Genomic DNA, 18,188 nt, shown 5'->3' on the forward strand with positions numbered 1-18,188 from the left:
AAACAGAGCAGCAGAGAGGCTGGAGCAGCTTCAGACGGTCTGGAGTCTCAGGAAACAAACAGAGGTGAGTCACAGGCTTTTATTTTTTCAGAGTCTGCAGCTCGGTGATGCTCAGAGGAAAATGGGCTATTTGTAGGATATGCAATTACCACTGTGTCATTAGGATAAATTATATTAGAATAGAGTGCAATGGAATTTCCAAGTTTACCTTATGCAACATCAACATTTCTGACTCTAATTCGGCTGTATAATGTGCATAATGTGATTTTATTTTAAAATCTGGTTCCTCCAGTTGTTTTTCTTCATGCAGACTTAATGTTGACAAGGTGATTGCTGTTTATATTGCTTACTCATGGGTGTGACCTCCATCTTTGGATCAAAACAACTGGATTAGGGTAGATGACGTCATATTGTGGCTGCCTCACTTTAGTGCACTTTAAGCTAGACACACCCAGCAGCAGCAATACTAACTGCAAAATAGTAATATGCTATTAACATGCTATTTGACTGTTGACGGTGTTGTAAAAGAAGATTCTGACAGTTTGAATGATATAATACTCCTCCAAATTTACTAAAATTGAAAATTTTGTACATATTTTAGTTTGAGATGACCCTAATTTCTCTTAAACCACATGACAAGTGAATCCTTTGGGTGCAGAAATCCCCAAACACCTTAAATGAGGCCAACATGAGGCCATGTGTGACAGTGTCCCATTTGTTGGAAATGGAGCTGAGATGATCCAGATTAATTGCTCCTTGTTATTTTAGTATTGGGGAAGTCGTTTGTGCAGGTTTGAGCTTTTAAACGACACAGTGACACAGACATAGAATTGAGTAATAGTGAAAACAAGCATCAGCAGAAGCAGCGAGTTGCAGTTATCAGCTGTTGATGATATTTTAGACATGGCAGAAATTACATTTAAAAGTGCTCTACCATAAAATACAATACATTCACTACAGTTGACCTACATTAGCAAGTTGTGCAAATATTTGTGTAAGGAAATCAAGTAGTTCAAATTGATTATGCATGAGCTATATGCATATATAATATAAATATATGGTGCAGGGGCATAAATATAGAAAGTGCAGGCTGTGCAGTTACACAGGGGCCCCTGGTCTGGGGGCGTGTATAGATAGCGGGCCCCTGCAAATGATTCAGATTGAATGAATAAATTGAAATGGTGCCATTTGCTATCTATGTTCTTAAAAAAAACAACCTACATATTCCTTATTTGAAAGTCAGTAGCAATTTTTATATCAACGTATATGCTTATTCTACATAACCTATAAAATCTACAAATAAACTGTTTATTAACATTCATGCTCACAGTTAACAACTAAATAGATGCAGAATTTAAATTAAAATGTATAACTACACCTGTATGTGATTTTACATTATAAAAAAGAAACATACATATATATATATTAAAGCTTTTATAGATTTCATTTAAAGAGCACTTTTTATGGTACATATGTTTAAAATAATAAGAAAAATTGAATACACTAAAAAATATATAACACACAACATTAATCACATATTAACATGCACTCATACATTTACATTCATACACCGGACACATCACACACTTACATACAACTATGCATATATTTAAAATGCCGTAAAAACATCAATATAAAACTAAAGAACCCTAAAAACATCAGCTATCTATCATCAACTATAAATCCATCAAGAAAACCGGCTAGTGTTTATATCTGGAACCCACACACAAGTTGGAGCCAGCGAAGTTTTGGCATTTTGGCTTAAAAAAGATAAATGGATCATCGAAATACTTGCTGATCAATTGTAAGCTATTAACTAGTGAATTGTTTCCACTTCATATAAAAGTATATAGTGTTCCATATAATATATGAGCAGTATGTTTGATAATCACGCATTATACAGTAATATTACAGTCGTATGAAATATGTACTGTAATATATTCTGTGTAAAAATGGAAGACAAGGCCATATCGTAGATAACATAAAATAAGAATACAATAATACCAATATAATATTAATATAGTACTATCATATAGTGATATATGTAATATTGTGCAATGTAGAACAGCATCTGAGGCAGATGTTTTTCTGCATTTCACTTCACGAGGCTGATACAGAACTTTCTGGAAGGCCTCGCCAGTAACATCTGCACGGTTGGTCGGTTTGCATTCTTCAGTTGTGTAACGAGCTTCCCTGCAGCTGCTACTCAGCAAATAATGTAGCTCGACCTCTGCAGTGTAAATTATTTCTCCTTTATTTCCTTTTTTTTTTATGTGTTTAACTTTCTCTCTGTCAACCTTCCCCTGACTGTTTTTTTTAAAGCATTACTCATTCTTTCCTCCCTCTGCACGTCAAGTCTTACTCATTCTGTGTTATTTTCCTCAATAAAGAAAAAGGTCTCACTGGTCACAGTCAGCCCCTGTTTACAAACCTTCCAGTAACTGGCATGCTGTAATTAAAGCGAGAGGATTATTGTCACATGAATAATGACCTCATTGTGTAAACGGCTGCAGTTTGCTGCACTGTACATGTTAAACTCATGAGCTCATATAGAGCGGAGAACCAGGTGGGCGTCCAATGTTTTCTTTCTGTTTTTCACTGCAGATTAAAAGCACAGAGATTCAGACAGGGGATATGATCAGTACATTGAATTTTCTTCCCTCTAATTCTCAAAAGAGCTTCAATTAAAAGTTTGAAGATAAGATACAATTAAATATACTCGTATATGTCACTGTGTGACAGTGTGGAATAAGATGGGAAAAAGTGGGGACATTTTAAGTTAAGAGGTCAAATAACGGATTGATGTAAAACTTATGAATCCATTTTTGTGTTTAAAGGACAGCTTTATACCAAATGCAAAAACAACATGCTGCACTTTGCTTGTCTCCATAGGAACAGGAGGTGGTGGGCGAGCAGGTGACTGCACAAACATGACTGAGCAGGGGATGAATTGGCAAAGACAACAAGTTACATAAGATATATTTTGTTCTCAGGAAATTTTATTCATTCCATTTTCTGAACACACATAATGGAAAGTAAACAAGTAACTTTATTTCATAGTGGTCAGCATCCCTCTCATGGATAATACAATGACTTAGCATGACTTCACTTACACTATATGGTCAAAAGTATCCTGTCAGCACTCTTAAAATTAGTATACTCAGTATTTTTATTTTACTAAAATGACTGCATGATGTGAAAGGTCACTCATAGTGATGAACCCAAAGACAATTATCACCTAATTATATTTACCTTCAGCTTGTTTTAGCATTTTTCAGCTCATTGTTTTTTTGTTTTTGGGCCCACACGTTTACTGTTAAGATACAGCATATGACTATCCTTCAATATGCAATTTTGCAATACAGATAATCTGCAAAATGTCAAATATCGGCACCGATAATTGGCCCCTTTTGAGGAAAACTAGAACTCAGACTGCGAGCCAGGCCAACATCAGTGACTGACATCGCTCATGCTCTTGTGGCTGCATAAGAACAAAACCCTGCAGCCAGGTTTCAAAATCTGGAGAAAACTAGAGGTTGTTATAGCAGCATGGTTTAGGAATGAGACATTAAATAGTCACATATGGTTGTAATGCTTAGGTGTCCACTTACTTTTGGCCATAGAGTATAATGTATGCTGAGTGTTATTCATTCACTTTTACGACTCTGGCTCGCAAACTTCAGATCATGCCATTGCTTTGCTTGACAGTGGCGGATAGATTGGTGCAGTTTGATCACGTTACTGCGTATTTTGAGGAAAGGGAGGATAATATCCAGCTGCAGAAATAATCAGCAGAGAGTAGACTCACAGAGAGGGATGAATACTGTCTGAGGAAAGCTGCACAGAGAGCAGAGACAGTCAGCCCATCTGTGTGCTTACTTTATCTCTGTCTTTTTCTTCTGTGTGTTTGAACGTGAATAAAAAAATATCTGCAGACACTTTGTGTTGAAGCTGTCATTGTTGAAAATACGGGCAGCTGACCAAGCAAGCACACGTCAGAGGGGAAAAAATAAGCAGAGAAAGGGCCTGCTGTTCTCTTTATATAATGCACAGTTGGTCAAAGTCACAGGAAACTGATCTGGGGTCAGTTTGGTGATGATGTCCTTGCTAACAGGAGACAAAGATCCATTCAGCAAGCATCAGTCTGAATTATTTATTAGTGTTGATCAGTGCTGTTATTTTTATGTTTTGCTGTGTAAGGGTGAAAAACTGCTGAGCAATGATGGTCATTTTCTACTGCGTAGGTCTCTGTTTGAGTTGCAGCTCGTGTCGCCCTCTAGTGGGGACAGAGGGGCGTTACAACAGCAGTTTAGACTGAATCTTTTATGTTTTTATTTTCTCCAGGTTTATCTCATCATTGCCTGCTGGCCCTGTGAGAGTCAGAGAGGATGTTAATGATGATGATGATGATGAAGAAGAAGGGGTCCAAGACTCTGGCTGTGGTGGCTCTACTTCTGGCCTCAGCCAGCTGCATCGTTCCTCCATCAAAAGACGATCTCAATGGTGAGTTTCTCTGCAGCCACATTACAAAACTTTAAAGGATTGTTTTTTTCGAATTACAGAAAACATTGTGTGTGTGTGTGTGTGTGTGTGTGTTTATGTATTTTCTTTTTTTTCCATTTTCCAGTAAAAACAGTACAGAGTAAGCTCTGTAGAGTATCCCATTGGCCACACAATCTTGAATTATTTGAAAATAATCTAGAAAACCGATTGATTGACTTAAAAAAGTTAAGTAAATATAATTATTCATCTTAATTAATGTTTGTGTAATTTTAACTTGTTAAATTGACTTAAAATGTATCTGTATTTAATGATTTTCTCAAGTTGTTGCAACTTAAAAATGATAAGTGAAATGATTGTGTTCTTTTGTGTGTAACCAACTTCAAAAAACCAGGTTAGTCTGACTAAACTTGATCATCACAAAGAGGATTTTGGCAATGAATGAAGTTAGAAAATCTGCGAGTTCCGTTTTCTCAACATGTTTAAGAAAATACAAATATGAGTGACTGGTATGCAACCAGAATATCGATATATAGCACAGTAAACATGGTTTACTGAAGTTGCTTAAGCTAGAAACATTGATTTAATTAGTATTATGTTTCTTAAGTTGCAGCAACTTCACAAAATCAATTAAATATGAGAACATTTTAAGTGCAAGTTAAGAGTTGCAAAAATATCACACATATATTTTAATTTACTTAAATCTTCAGTTTGGTCAAAGTCAGCAAAAATGCAGGAGCCTGTTACAGGAACCACTTGCAGTGAATATGTGATATTTTGTCTTTTTTACAGAGATCTCAATCCAGGGAGGAAAGTATGTGGATGAACAGATTGAAAATGCCGTTAACGGAGTGAAGGAGATGAAGAGCGTGATGCAGAAATCCTCAGATGACCACAAAAAGTTTTTGGACGCCCTGGAGAAAACCAAGGAGCAGAAAGAGGTAGAAATGATTTGTTTTGGATATCATGGTGTTTCTTTACATGATGGAAAGATTATTGAAATAACACAGGTTTTTTTTCATATATAGATACAGTAGGTGTTATGATATGATCCACTGGATTCTTTTTACTATACAGACAGGGTTCCCACAGTCATGAAAAACCTGGAACAGTCATGGAATTTCACAATCATAAAAATAGCCTATCAATGTCAGGCTACGTTTCAAAGGTTTAAAAATCGTTGTAAGTTTTGGAGAAGTCATGGAATTGTGTTGTGTGTAATAAAATTGCTACACTCATCTTGTATGGATACTCTTCCAAATAATGTAACATAATGGAAAATTTGTTTTTGTGAAACTGTCAATGTACCGTAGCTCTGATATGTGTCAACATTTTGTTTCTCTTCCTTCATGTACGCCAGCTAGCAAATATTATCATGGGTCCTTGAAAAAGCATGGAAAAGTTTTGAAATTTTGTATATTTAATTTTATATAAGTGGAAATTGAAAAACAAATTATTTGCAAGGGAGCAAAAGGCATGATGCAGAATCAAAAACAAATTCAACCATTGTCTTGCATGGTAAGTGTTCATTTGTTTTGTTATTTTACTCATTTATTTACAAAAAGAACTGAATTCCTAAAAAAAAATATTGCAGGAAGAAATTGCTTTTTTAAAGATGATTGCTATCTGAACAGTTCTGACCACATCACTCACTTTTGTTCAAGTCTACAGATGCTCAAACTTACTAATATTTGATCCCTTGGAAACAAGATGCAACAACAAAAACTGCGACAACCACTGAGTTATAAGCATCCTACCAAAATAAGAGCTTACCTGTTGAAGTTGTTGTATCTGTTTCCCGACAGGAAGCGATGCGTGTGGCTCAGGAGATGGAGGCCAAGCTGGAGCAGGAGGAGGAGGTTTGCAATGAGACGATGAAGGCTCTGTGGGAGGAGTGCAAGCCCTGTCTGAAGAACACCTGCGTTAGATACTACTCCCGAACATGCAGCAGTGGATCTGGACTGGTGGGACGCCAGGTCAGACCATCACATGTTCACATACATGTACTGCATACAATATTATATACACAGGGCTTTTAGTATAATCCAGATGTCAGTCGGTTCATGCCAACTTATATAAAGCACTTTCATTGAATACGCATTGCTTTGAGAATCAGACCAGTACTGCAGAATTCATTTAAAATTACTGTACTCAGCAGTGCGTTGTGACAAAGCGTATCTACTCAAGTACTGCACTTACTTAGGTACAAATTTGAGGTACTTGTTCTTTACTTAAGTCTATTTGAGCTGGCATCTAGCGGTGCTAACTCCATAAACAGCGCCAAACAACAGCAACGGTGCTGACAGAGCTAACAGTGTTAACCAGGAGGAAACCAGAGGGGTTCTAGACTATACTGTCCTGATATCAGCGATAATTGATGTAGAGGCGCAGTGCTGAGTGGCATTAACATGCATGTGTGGCCTGACCAGCTTACTACATGATGTCATTCTGTGCTCAGGATGCCATAACTCAACTATGTCTTCACATAGAAAATAGTAATTGCTATATTAATACTCTGAATGTTGCATACAGCTCATTTAAACATAATCATTCCCACTTCCACTCCTGGCTCACACCTCGTTCCTCTCCTGATAAGACAGTCAGCTAACAAGAGAGATTTAATCCTTTGAAATCTTAGAAAACTGACCTGATTTATGAACATAAGAAGAGGGCAATGAGTAATTTTACCCAAAATATCGCCAAGAAATTACCTAAATAATTACCTGAAAATTTGCATAAGACCTTTACTAAGTTCTTGCCAAGTTGCTATTGCCTTTTTAGCCTTGTTTTCAAATTAAATTAAACCAATCTGCTCCAGTTTCAGAGGTTTGTGAAAGGTGTCAACGCAACACAAGAAAAGCGATGACGGTTTCAAAGGGTTAAAGATTTGATTCTAAAAAGTTCTCGTTTTACCTGCAGCTGGAAGACGTGCTTAACAGAACGTCTCCCTTCTCCATCTGGATCAACGGGGAGAAGATTGACGACCTGATGCAGGAGGGACGGCGTCAGGGCAAAGAGTTCAAGAACCTGGAGGAAAGATACACAGAGATGGCCGACGGGGTGGACAGCATATTTTCAGACAGCATGAAGGTACCGCAGATGTAAACACCGGACACAGAGACACAAATTTCTTGTATACATAAAGTATATATTCTAGCGATGATGTATTTTTGTACCTGCTGAGGCGGTCCAGTGACTGTATCCTCCAACACTGACAGCACAACTTTAACCGTTGTGTCTCTGTGTCATCGGTGTGTCTCAGGTGGCCGATCATGCGCACGACAACCCTCCGGTGTTCCACTTTCCCAATTTCCTGGGGCCGTACACCCGCCGGAGCAGAAGCATCCGCTCTCTCTTCCACGATCCGTTCCACAACTTCCAGAGTTTGTTCTCCCCCATGATGGGCATGGGCAGGAACTTCTTCAGCTCCATGGGCTCCATGATGGACATCGACTCAGACGTAGCTCCTAATGAGGGTACGTATTCTGTTTAACGCAGAACTGTAGACGGTCTGTTTACTTTTTGCTCAGCGTGCAGAAGCTTTCTTAGGGTTTGCAGGGAGGTATAGTTTTCTTTCGATTGTTTGTTGTGTTAAAACATATAAGGCTGACAGATATTTTTTGGGTGAACAAAATTATGTAAACAAAAGTAGAAAAAATGACTTAAACTGAAAAAAAAGACTTTTTAATTAATTGAAAACACTGCTACAAGGATCAGTTGTATTAGCTGCTGTAAACAGTGCTTACTGTATTAACTATATAAGTTATTATGAAAGTTTGAGTTGAAAAAAGTCAACAATGTCTTTTTTCAGTTAGTTTCAAACCATACATGTAAACTTAGAATGAACATGAGGTTGTGTATTTTTATTTTTTTTAAATAACGTTCGTGTGTGGTCGCAGATGGCAGCATGAATGAGGACGTGGTCATCACCAAACCTTTTGGTAACGGCAGGATGACCTGCAGAGAGATCCGCCGCAACTCCGCCGGCTGCCTCAAGTTCCGTGACGAGTGTCAGAAATGCAAAGACATCCAACATATTGGTAAGATAACTCTCGGACAAAGTGTTTTATTCATTCGTTGATGTTTTAACCAATAGTATTAGTCCAAGATGTAAACATGGATACAAGGCAGGTAAAGTAAAAGAAACGAGGATACAGACTGTGTGAGATGTATAACATGTAGGCTGTTAAACGAAACAAATAAACAATCATGTATACATTAAATAAAAATAGAAGATGAGTCACATCCTTGATAATAAAATAAATAAACAAAGATGTCGGTTAGGTGGGCTGTGTCCTTTCATGCAGCCTCCTTCAGCAGGAAACCGGAGGTGGAGACCTGAATGATGATCCAGGGTTTTTTTTATTAGAGCAACACAATTAGTATTTATGATAATGTTGGAAACAGGAAGGGCTTCAAATGAATGTGATTTAATTATGTAGTCTCTTCCTTTGTGGTGATGATGTTTTTGTTCCTCTGACAGCAGAAACGTATCGTCTACAGTTATTTGGGAAACACAAAGAGGTTTATACTGGTTTCTCACTCAAAGGGGCCCTTCAGCTTGTTGGAATTTACATTTGTAGCCTAAATTTGGTGTCTTCCTATCGAAAACTAACAATCTATCAAGAAGGTATTAGACTCTACTTTTCCCATCTTGTAAAAACTGTTATTTGACCACAGTTGATGCAAAAAAAAAAGAAAATCTAACAATATAAAAAAAGTAATGCAATGAAACAAATGTAATGTCCTTTTTGACTAAAAACAATCCCAGTGTGATCAGTAAAGTGATTTTCTAACCTGCTCCGTGGTGATGTTTCCTTTAGATTGCTCCGGTAAGAAACCTCTGGAGGGCCCTCTGAAGGAGGAGCTGGAGGAGGCACTGGCTTTGGCAGAGCGCTTCACTCAGCAGTACAACAGCCTCCTGAGGAGGTTTGAGGAGCAGATGTTCAACACCTCCTCCATCCTGGACATGCTCAACAGACAGTTCGGCTGGGTGTCATCCCTGGCGAACAACACCAGGGACGACATCTTCCGAGTTCAGATGGTGCGTAGACAGGGAGGACAATTTTTTAAGCCAAAATCAATATGTTCTTGTCACTTGTGACATCTTTCTTTACTTGTGACGCGCTTTTATGCGACCCAATCGCCAGAATAAACGTTGACATGTTCGTCTCTGCAAACCATGGATATCTTACATTTGCACTGGAACTATTTTAGCAGTACTGGTGGTGGTAAGTAAACTCCCTCTAGGGACAGAAGGAGCACTTCCAAGATATTTACAAAACAATTAATAAATGAATTTAAAAATATATATATAATGCCATCAAAATGCTACATTGTAAATGAAAATATTTAAACCATAAGACCTCTGAAATGTCATTTAAATTAGGTTTTGCCTGTCCTGTAATATTATAGTTTCATATCAGCCTACTCCATTGTCACATTCATGTATGTGGTGCGTGAGTACGTCCATTATTAGTTACAAGCTTAACTGTGACGGCATGATCGTAAGCAAAGGTAAAATTAATGATTTAAAAACACTGCAGTCGTGTCTTCGAATAGGAAATATTAGAAGGAGAAAGATCAGGAGGACAATGTTTTTAGCAGCTGAGCTCAAAGTGCTTGGAGAAGTTCGAGTGCTACCCCTTCATTCAGCGTGACTGTGGCTGACAAATAATCTTCTGATTTGGAATAAACCCGCCAGCTGCATCCACCGCTGAGACGCATAGGCCTACGCCACTGTATTAAACAACGGCCATATTGGTGGCACTTGGAGAGCCTGATATTTTCTGATGGGGTGTGCGGTGTAAAAAGTTTGAAACCCACTGATGTAGCGGATATGTTGAAACTTGACGCTTAAACGACGTTGTGGTTAATGCATGGTTAGTTTTAGGCTCACCATAACCCACTTGGTTATGGGTTTTTTTTTCACATATTACCAAAATAGGATTTTTTTAACAAGCTGCTAAATAAAATCGATAATAAATATCACAGGATCACGTTTTGGTCGTTGTTGTAGGCTGTGTATTGTTACTGAAGATAAACTGAAACTTCCTGTTCTGCAGGTGAACTGCAAGGACGCAGAGAAGGAGCCAGACGAAGAGAAGACGCAGCCTGGAGAGACAAACGTGTCCGTGCAGCTCTTCGATGCTCCACCCATGAACTTCACCGTGCCGGGCGACATCCCCTGGACCGACCCCAAGTTCTCTGAGGTGGTGGCCCAGGAGGCTCTGGACCGCTACAAGGAAACCAGTGTGTGAGTGTCGGACAGGGCTGCAGAGGGAGGAAATAATAACCAAGTTTAAAGGAATAGTTCGGGATACACATTTATTCTGTTTCCTGCTGAGAGTTAAATGAAAGGATTGATACGACTCTTACGTCTGTGTGGTTAAAATCAAGCTACAGCCAGTAGCTGGTTAGCTTAGCTTAGCCTAAAGACTGGAAACAGGGAGAAGGCTAACCTTGCTAAGGCCAAAGCTAAACAAAAAGCTTAAAAAAAGAAAAAAAAAACAATGGATGTTGTCTTAATTGTTATAAATGCTTTCAGATAATTTCTACAAGTTAAGCTGACTACGCACTAGCTGCATCCACGAATTTACAACACATGCTTTTATTTCAAAAAGCTCAAACTATTTCTTTAAGCATTTGTATGTTTTTGACATATGTCGTCGAGGTCACCTTAAATTTAGTGTCAGAGGTGCAAGAATTTTTACTTTTCCAGATCATTTTGACACCGGACAAAAAGTAAGCGAGCAGAGTTACGCTGTGTTCACAACACGCCAGCGTGACCAGCTGTATTATCCCCGAGTTGCTGTTGAAGTGTTGCCCAAACGCTTGTTATTGTAGTTACATTACCATGGGCTACCGTGTGTCTGATACTTGCCACTAAGCATCTCAAATAAACATCATCTACAGTAAGTGTTCAGTAAAAAAATAATATCCCTGCTTTTGATCTATTTCTGAGCCCCGTTTAAACATTTCGCTGCACCAGCTCAGTGTCAGCTAAATAAGACAGCACAAGCAGCTAGGACCAAAACATGTGACTGGTTTACGCTTCACTGCGTCATTGGAGAGCTGAAGACAGTTGAGACCAGCTTGACTAAAGTTTGTAGCGTGTAATGCTTGTCTGCAGAGACGGCTGTCAGGTGTCCATGTGTAGCTTTATGTTACCTGCTTTATCAGAAGTGACTTGTAGCCTGTTTCTGTCGCTCGTAGTGTGAACACAGTATTGTAGAATTTACTTAATTACACCGATTGATGCAGCTACTTATCAAATTTTGGATGGGATAGTTTTTCGTTGTGCTGCTTTTACTAAAATAAATCATTTGGGAACATTTGAATTTTAGATCTGAAGAACTTTATCACTGTACAACAGCAACATTTCAAAGATATTTCCAGTTCTTGTCCATTTAGGGCTCTTTGATCTTCTGTTATCCTCTCTGACTTAGATTGTGGGGAAAGATTGATTGATTGATTGATTGATTGATTGATTGATTGATTGATCGATCGTACGGAATGAAAATTAATTTTCTATGTTCAACAGGATTTAAAAGAATCACTGACTATCTCTGATCTCCCTCTGTTTGTGTCTCTAGTGTGGTTAAATAAAGTCCCACCCTGCGCTGTCTGCTGACCAGTGAATGTTCTGGACTCACTGAAACACACCAGAAACCCCGCCGATAAACACACCTGGAAGAAAAAAAACAAACCCTTAAGCTGACACACTGATTCTGTTGTAAATCCTCTTTAAGTCCTGCTTTTGCAAACGACTCAGTTTAACCTCAGAGATTTATATTGTTAAATTAGAGCTCTTTGTCCTGCTGTGAGAGAAGATATTCAGTAGATGTAGATAACAGGCCTCCTTGTGTCTATTATATCCTCAACATGGAAGGCCTGTTACATCATTTGTGAGCTGGGCTTTGCAAAAAGGGGCCGTTGTTCTTAAATGATTTATGCTTCAGTTTCTGTAGAAAGCCAAAATGTATGTAAATGAGTGTTTATTCTCTGCATTTCTAACATGATTTAAACTGATATTTCCTCCACCACAGTTGAGAAAATCATTTGCAGAAAATTCAAGTTTAGAGCAAGTTAACTGAGGCTGTTTCAGTGACGTTACAGATCTGATCTACCCTTCTTACAGATCTCTGATCGCTGTTATCTGAGATGGTTGAAGAGGTTGGGGGTTAAACTCACTGATCGGAGAGATTCAATGTGAGAAATAGGAGTTGATGATGTTGCTTTGAGCCCCTCTGTACAACAGCCTCGCAGTGAAGCAATACTTAGAGATCTAATAAAACCTGCTCAAACCCACTCAGTGTCTGTTTATTTATGTGACAGTTTTTCTGAATTTTGGGATTTTGCTGAAGGCGTTTTCCTCTTGGTTGCTGCAAGTAGAAAAAACTCTCACCCTCCCAGGGTGAGCGCTATGTTCAGAATTCTTAAAAGCAACTCAATAAACAGCAAATGAGTGAATGTCCACACAGAATTTCGAATTTTAAGTTCAAACCTTTAGTTTTCTTTTCAAGCAAGCAGTGAGCAGTAACAGAGCTCTGGATCAGAAATGCCTCGCCCTAGCCGATAACATCAGCGAGTCAGCCTGCATTCTGACAACCTGTCTTTCCCTGATCCAGTCTTTTATACTATTACAATAAGGAAATGTGAATGTAGGTAGAATCATCTTCTGGTTGGCTCTCCTCGTTATCTGGCCCCCCTTTTGGCATGGTCCCATCCTTGGATTGGTTCACCTCAAGGACAATCCCTTATTAGGAATTGTCTTCTTCTTCTTGTATTTAGGTCTTCTGTGGAATAGAGATAAAGGCACCATACCCAACCTTCCCCTTCTGACCCCAACGATTAAATTATGTCTGAACACTCATTTCATACAGTAAAACAGCTAACTGGTTTCATGCTGTAAGACATCCGGCTTTTTCTTAAGGAGTATACATAGGCACTAAATTCTAAGATTACGCTTGTCGTATGTAGTGATATATGTGTTCTCTCAAACATACACCCACACACCTCAACAAAGATACACTCATTAAATCATGAATACTGTAGCATATTAAATCATGAACACTGTAGCATATCAAATCATGAATACTGAAGTATATACTTACACACTCCAACAATTATCACACAAGGCGTTAAACTGTCACCCAGAACTCATGTGTTCACTCACACTGCTGACCTCAAAGGTTAGTTTATCTTACAGAACGTTAAACTGTTAACCAGAACATAGAGTTACTGTGAGACTATATCTTGTCTTTTTTGTAAGGAATAAACATGACCACATATAAGAAATGAACAAGAAATAAGGTATGAACATGAACATTGCATCATATACTTACATACTCCAACAGAACTCAGCAGAACTGAGTTCACAATCATAACACAGTAGTTAACTTGTGATGGAGCAGAGATGTCTCCCCATCTCCGACGTTCATCTACTGAGTTCTCTTTTATACCTGTAAGTCCTCATCAGATGCGTCGAGAGCATCATCATCACCCATGGCCAAGAGGGTATGGCGTTCCGCAGTGAGGACACACATTTGTCCGTACAGCGGTGGAGGTCCATAGGTGTCCTTCTTTGTCAGGGCTGTCACAATAGCTTTTTCAGTTAGAGTATGAACACAAGGAATACAACAACAACCACAAAATGCCAAAGCGATCATAACAACTATGCAAGAAGTAAATAATGATACTATAATGTTCTTATACTTGCCAAGCGTGCGATCCAGCCATTCGTCCAGGGGATTCCAGACACCCGAATGCTCGTGCATGGTGACTGAGAGGGACCTGGGGTCCGAAAAAAAATGAAACAGGTTATAGACCGCATGATTTACCTCTTTTCAGGTCCTCCATCCCCTTACAGATTACACACGCACTTGAGTCTCTCCTCCCCCGGACGAGTGGGTCTGGCTCCTAAATCTAAAATCTAATACAAACAAAAGAATACAATACTTGGTTAATGGATTAATGTATAGGCTTACACACAAACTATAATGTATTTATTTGTTCTCAGCTCCTCCTTCCGGACCAGTGGCACTTGAGGCGCACTGGGAGAGGTGATACCAGTTGTTACCCTTTCCTGCCAGTTTAACTGCTGAGTGGGTTCTGGCTGTTACTTTAAAAGGTCCTGTCCACCGTGGCTCATTCCACTTTCGTTTAATGGCCTTCAGATACAGGAACTCTGGAGGTCCTTCTGGTCCCTTGTCTGGTTTTTGTTCTCCTGTGGAGATATTTTCTCCTGCTGGTGAATCTGTGGGAATGGAGAATTCTGACACCAGAGCATTTACTTTCACATAATATGGTTTGTACCCCATATTTGGCATTTCTCTTAAGGAGTGAGTTGGACCAGGTATTTCTCTGCCATGATGTAACTCAAAGAGAGTCAAGCTGGTCTCCCTGTTCACTGCAGCTCTCACTCCTAAGAGGGCCAGAGGCAGAGCTTCTGGTCACTTAAGCTTGTAAGTCATTACAATCTTCAACAGTTTATTTTTCAACGTTTGATTCATTCTTTCCACCTTTCCCTGGGACTGAGGGTGATACACTGTCCCATATCTATGCTTTAGTCCTAAAGCTTTTTCAACTTTCTCCAGGTCTTTGTTTTTACCGTGAGTGCGAATGTAATGATTAATCAAACATTTAATTACTGAAGTGGCGTTCTCTTTCGCTGTGGGATAGGCCTCAACACACCTCGAAAAGGAGTCCACAATGACCAACATGTAACGTTTCCCATTATCACGTTTCAACATGTCTGTAAAATCAATGTTTATCTCTTGACCTGGAGCTGTCGGCTCTGGATACTTGCCAGCCTCCACTTTAAGAGCTGGTCTTACGTTGCATGTTTGACACACTTCACAGTCTTTTACCACATTTCTGAGAGCTTCATGTTTCTTATCAATCCACCAATGTCGTAAGTCATGAGTCATTTGTCCAATGTTTCTGTGGTCAGGTCCGTGAGTCTGTGTCAACATGCTGTCGAGCCACTGTGGGGGCATTATTACTTGATTATTTACATGCCATATGTCTTGGCTGTTTTGCTGTCCCCCTTTTGACTGCCAGTACTTTTTGTTTCTCCAGAAATAGCCCCCTGTGCTTTTTTAATTGTTTCCATATTTACATGATTACTTATCGGTGGATCCGAGGCCATCATTACCATATTTACAATGTATCCAGCTGCCTGTTTTGCTGCGCGGTCAGCTGCATCGTTTCCTTTGGCTTCTCTGTCATTTAAAATGCTATGACCTTTCACCTTCATTATGGCTACTTCTTTTGGGAGTTGTAAGGCTTCTGCTAATTCCCTCATCATTGTTTCATGTGCCATACTTTTTCCTCCACTGGTCATGAAGCCTGCTTGTATCCATCCTGTTAAATTTCTGTGTACTGCGTTATATACATATGCTGAGTCTGTATATATATTTACACTTTTGTCCTGTGATATCTCAAGTGCTGCTATCACTGCTCTCAGCTCTGCTTTTTGGGCTGATACACTTCCGATCATCTTTTCTTGTTTGACTATGTCAAGTGTATCATCTGTCCCTAGTTTCACCACAGCATGTCCTGCTTGGAGCCCCTGGTCTGGATGTCTGAAACAACACCCATCTGTATACAACTCCTCTTCTGGGTTAGACAGAGTTTCACTGAGATCAGGTCTCACTTTAGTTTTATCCTGAGTTGCTGTTATACAACAATGTGGGGGTCCTTCCAGTATTTGATCCACCATGTTTATACCCTGATGTACAAATGTTATGTGCAGTTGTGTCAGCGCTTTCAAAATTCTGTTCTGTCTCAATGGTGTCAGCGTGAATGCAGAGGATGTTACAAATGCTGCTGTGGCGTGTGAGGTCAAAATTGTCAGTGGGTGATGCATAACAACGTGTGCGATTTTTTCTAGTAGTTTTGCAACTGCCGCTGCATATCTTACACATGGAGCAGCTCTTTTTTCTTGAACATCAAACAATACACTGCAGTATATCAACACTTTTCTTATCCCCCTTTGTTTCTGATAGAGAACACCATATGCAGACGCCTGTCTCTCAGAAACATCCAGAAAAAAGGGTTGAGTGTAGTCTGGGGGTGCCAAGGACGTGGCCTGCGATAAATCTTGTTTGAGACAGATAAAGTCAGAATCTGCTTCCACTGTCCACTGCAGTGTGTTACTGAGATTACGACAACCTCACCAAATTGAAGGAGTTTTCTCTCGATTGCTGTAAAATAGAAAAAACTCTATGCGCTAAGCGCTATGTTCAGATTTCTTAAAAGCAACTCAATAAACAGCAAATAAGTGAATGTCCACACAAAATTTAGAATCATAAGTTCGAACCTTTAGTGAATCTTTTCAAACAGCAAACAGTGAGCAGTTACAGAGCTCTGGATCAGAAATGCCTCTCCCTAGCCGACAACATCAGCGAGTCAGCCTGCATTCTGACAACCTGTCTTTCCCTGATCCTGTCTTTTATACTATTACAATGAGGAAATGTGAATGAAGGTAGAATCATCTTCTGGTTGGCTCTCCTCGTTATCTGGCCCCCCTTTTGGCATGGCACCATCCTTGGATTGGTCCACCTCAAGGACAATCCCTTATTAGGGGTTGTTTTCTTTATTTAGGTCTTCTGTGGAACAGAGATAAAGGCGCCATACCCAACCTTCCCCTTTTGACCCCAAGCACTCATTCTGACTCCATGAACTCCTTTTGACCCCTTATCTCTTCATCTTCTCCACCTCGTGCTCCCACTGCTGACCCCAAAGATTAAATTATGTCTGAACACTCATTTCATACAGTAAAACAGCTGACTGGTTTCATGCCGTAAGACATCCGGCTTTTTCTTAAGGAGTATACATAGGCACTAAATTCTAAGGTTACGCTTGTCGTATGTAGTGATATATGTGTTCTCTCAAACATACACCCACACACTTCAACAAAGATACATGTGTTCTCTCAAACATACACCCACACACTTCAACACTTGTTAAAACATGAATACTGTAGCATATTAAAACATGAATACTGTAGCATGTACTTACACACTCCAACAGGGGTCAGCAGTGGGAGCATGGCATGAAGAGAATCTGAGATGGGTTGAATGCATGGGGTCAAAAGGGAGAGGATGTGTGGCGCCTATAACTTTGTTCCACAGGACACCTAGATGGGGAAAACAATTCCTAAGGTTCGAACTTATAATTCTAAATTCTATGTGGACATTCATTCATTTGCTGTTTATTGAGTTGCTTTTAAGAATTCTGAACATAGCGCTCACCCTGTGAGGGTGAGAGTTTTTTCTATTTGCAGCAATCGAGAGAAAAACTCCTTCACTTCTCACACTCATTTTGAATCTTTTTGCATGTTATTATGTGTTATATAAAATGTGTTTTATTTACTTTGTGGGCCACACAATGACAAAGCAAAAACCCTCCGTGTAATGGTGCTCTGGATTGAGCTCAGGCGCATCCCGTTTGATTATCCGCAAGACTTCTCTGGAGCTTAATGAAGAATAATGAGACTAGTTTCAGTAAACAACTAGCAGCTGCTGCTTTCTCGTCACTGTCGTTGCTGGGTCACAGACCTTTTTCACAGCAAACATTTTGACTTGTCACAGAAGGAAACACAGGTGTTACTAATTACACTAACGATGGCTCTGCTCTCTCCAAATGAGAGTGACACTGAGCAAAAACACGATACCAGGAAA

General features: G+C 39.4%; 1 protein-coding gene across 1 annotated transcript; it reads left to right on the plus strand.

Annotated features, from left to right (window-relative positions):
* clu (clusterin) lies at positions 1-12,810 on the plus strand. Its single transcript, XM_042504088.1, has 10 exons — positions 1-64; positions 4,345-4,503; positions 5,293-5,441; positions 6,306-6,476; positions 7,420-7,590; positions 7,763-7,976; positions 8,400-8,540; positions 9,324-9,544; positions 10,566-10,756; positions 12,096-12,810. Exons 2-10 carry the CDS (start codon positions 4,389-4,391, stop codon positions 12,106-12,108), a joined length of 1,386 nt encoding a protein of 461 aa, XP_042360022.1. The 5' UTR covers positions 1-64; positions 4,345-4,388; the 3' UTR covers positions 12,109-12,810.
* The last annotated feature ends 5,378 nt before the right edge of the window (positions 12,811-18,188 follow it).

The sequence above is a fragment of the Plectropomus leopardus genome, chromosome 16, assembly GCF_008729295.1.
Source record: "Plectropomus leopardus isolate mb chromosome 16, YSFRI_Pleo_2.0, whole genome shotgun sequence".
Lineage (NCBI taxonomy): Eukaryota > Metazoa > Chordata > Actinopteri > Perciformes > Serranidae > Plectropomus > Plectropomus leopardus.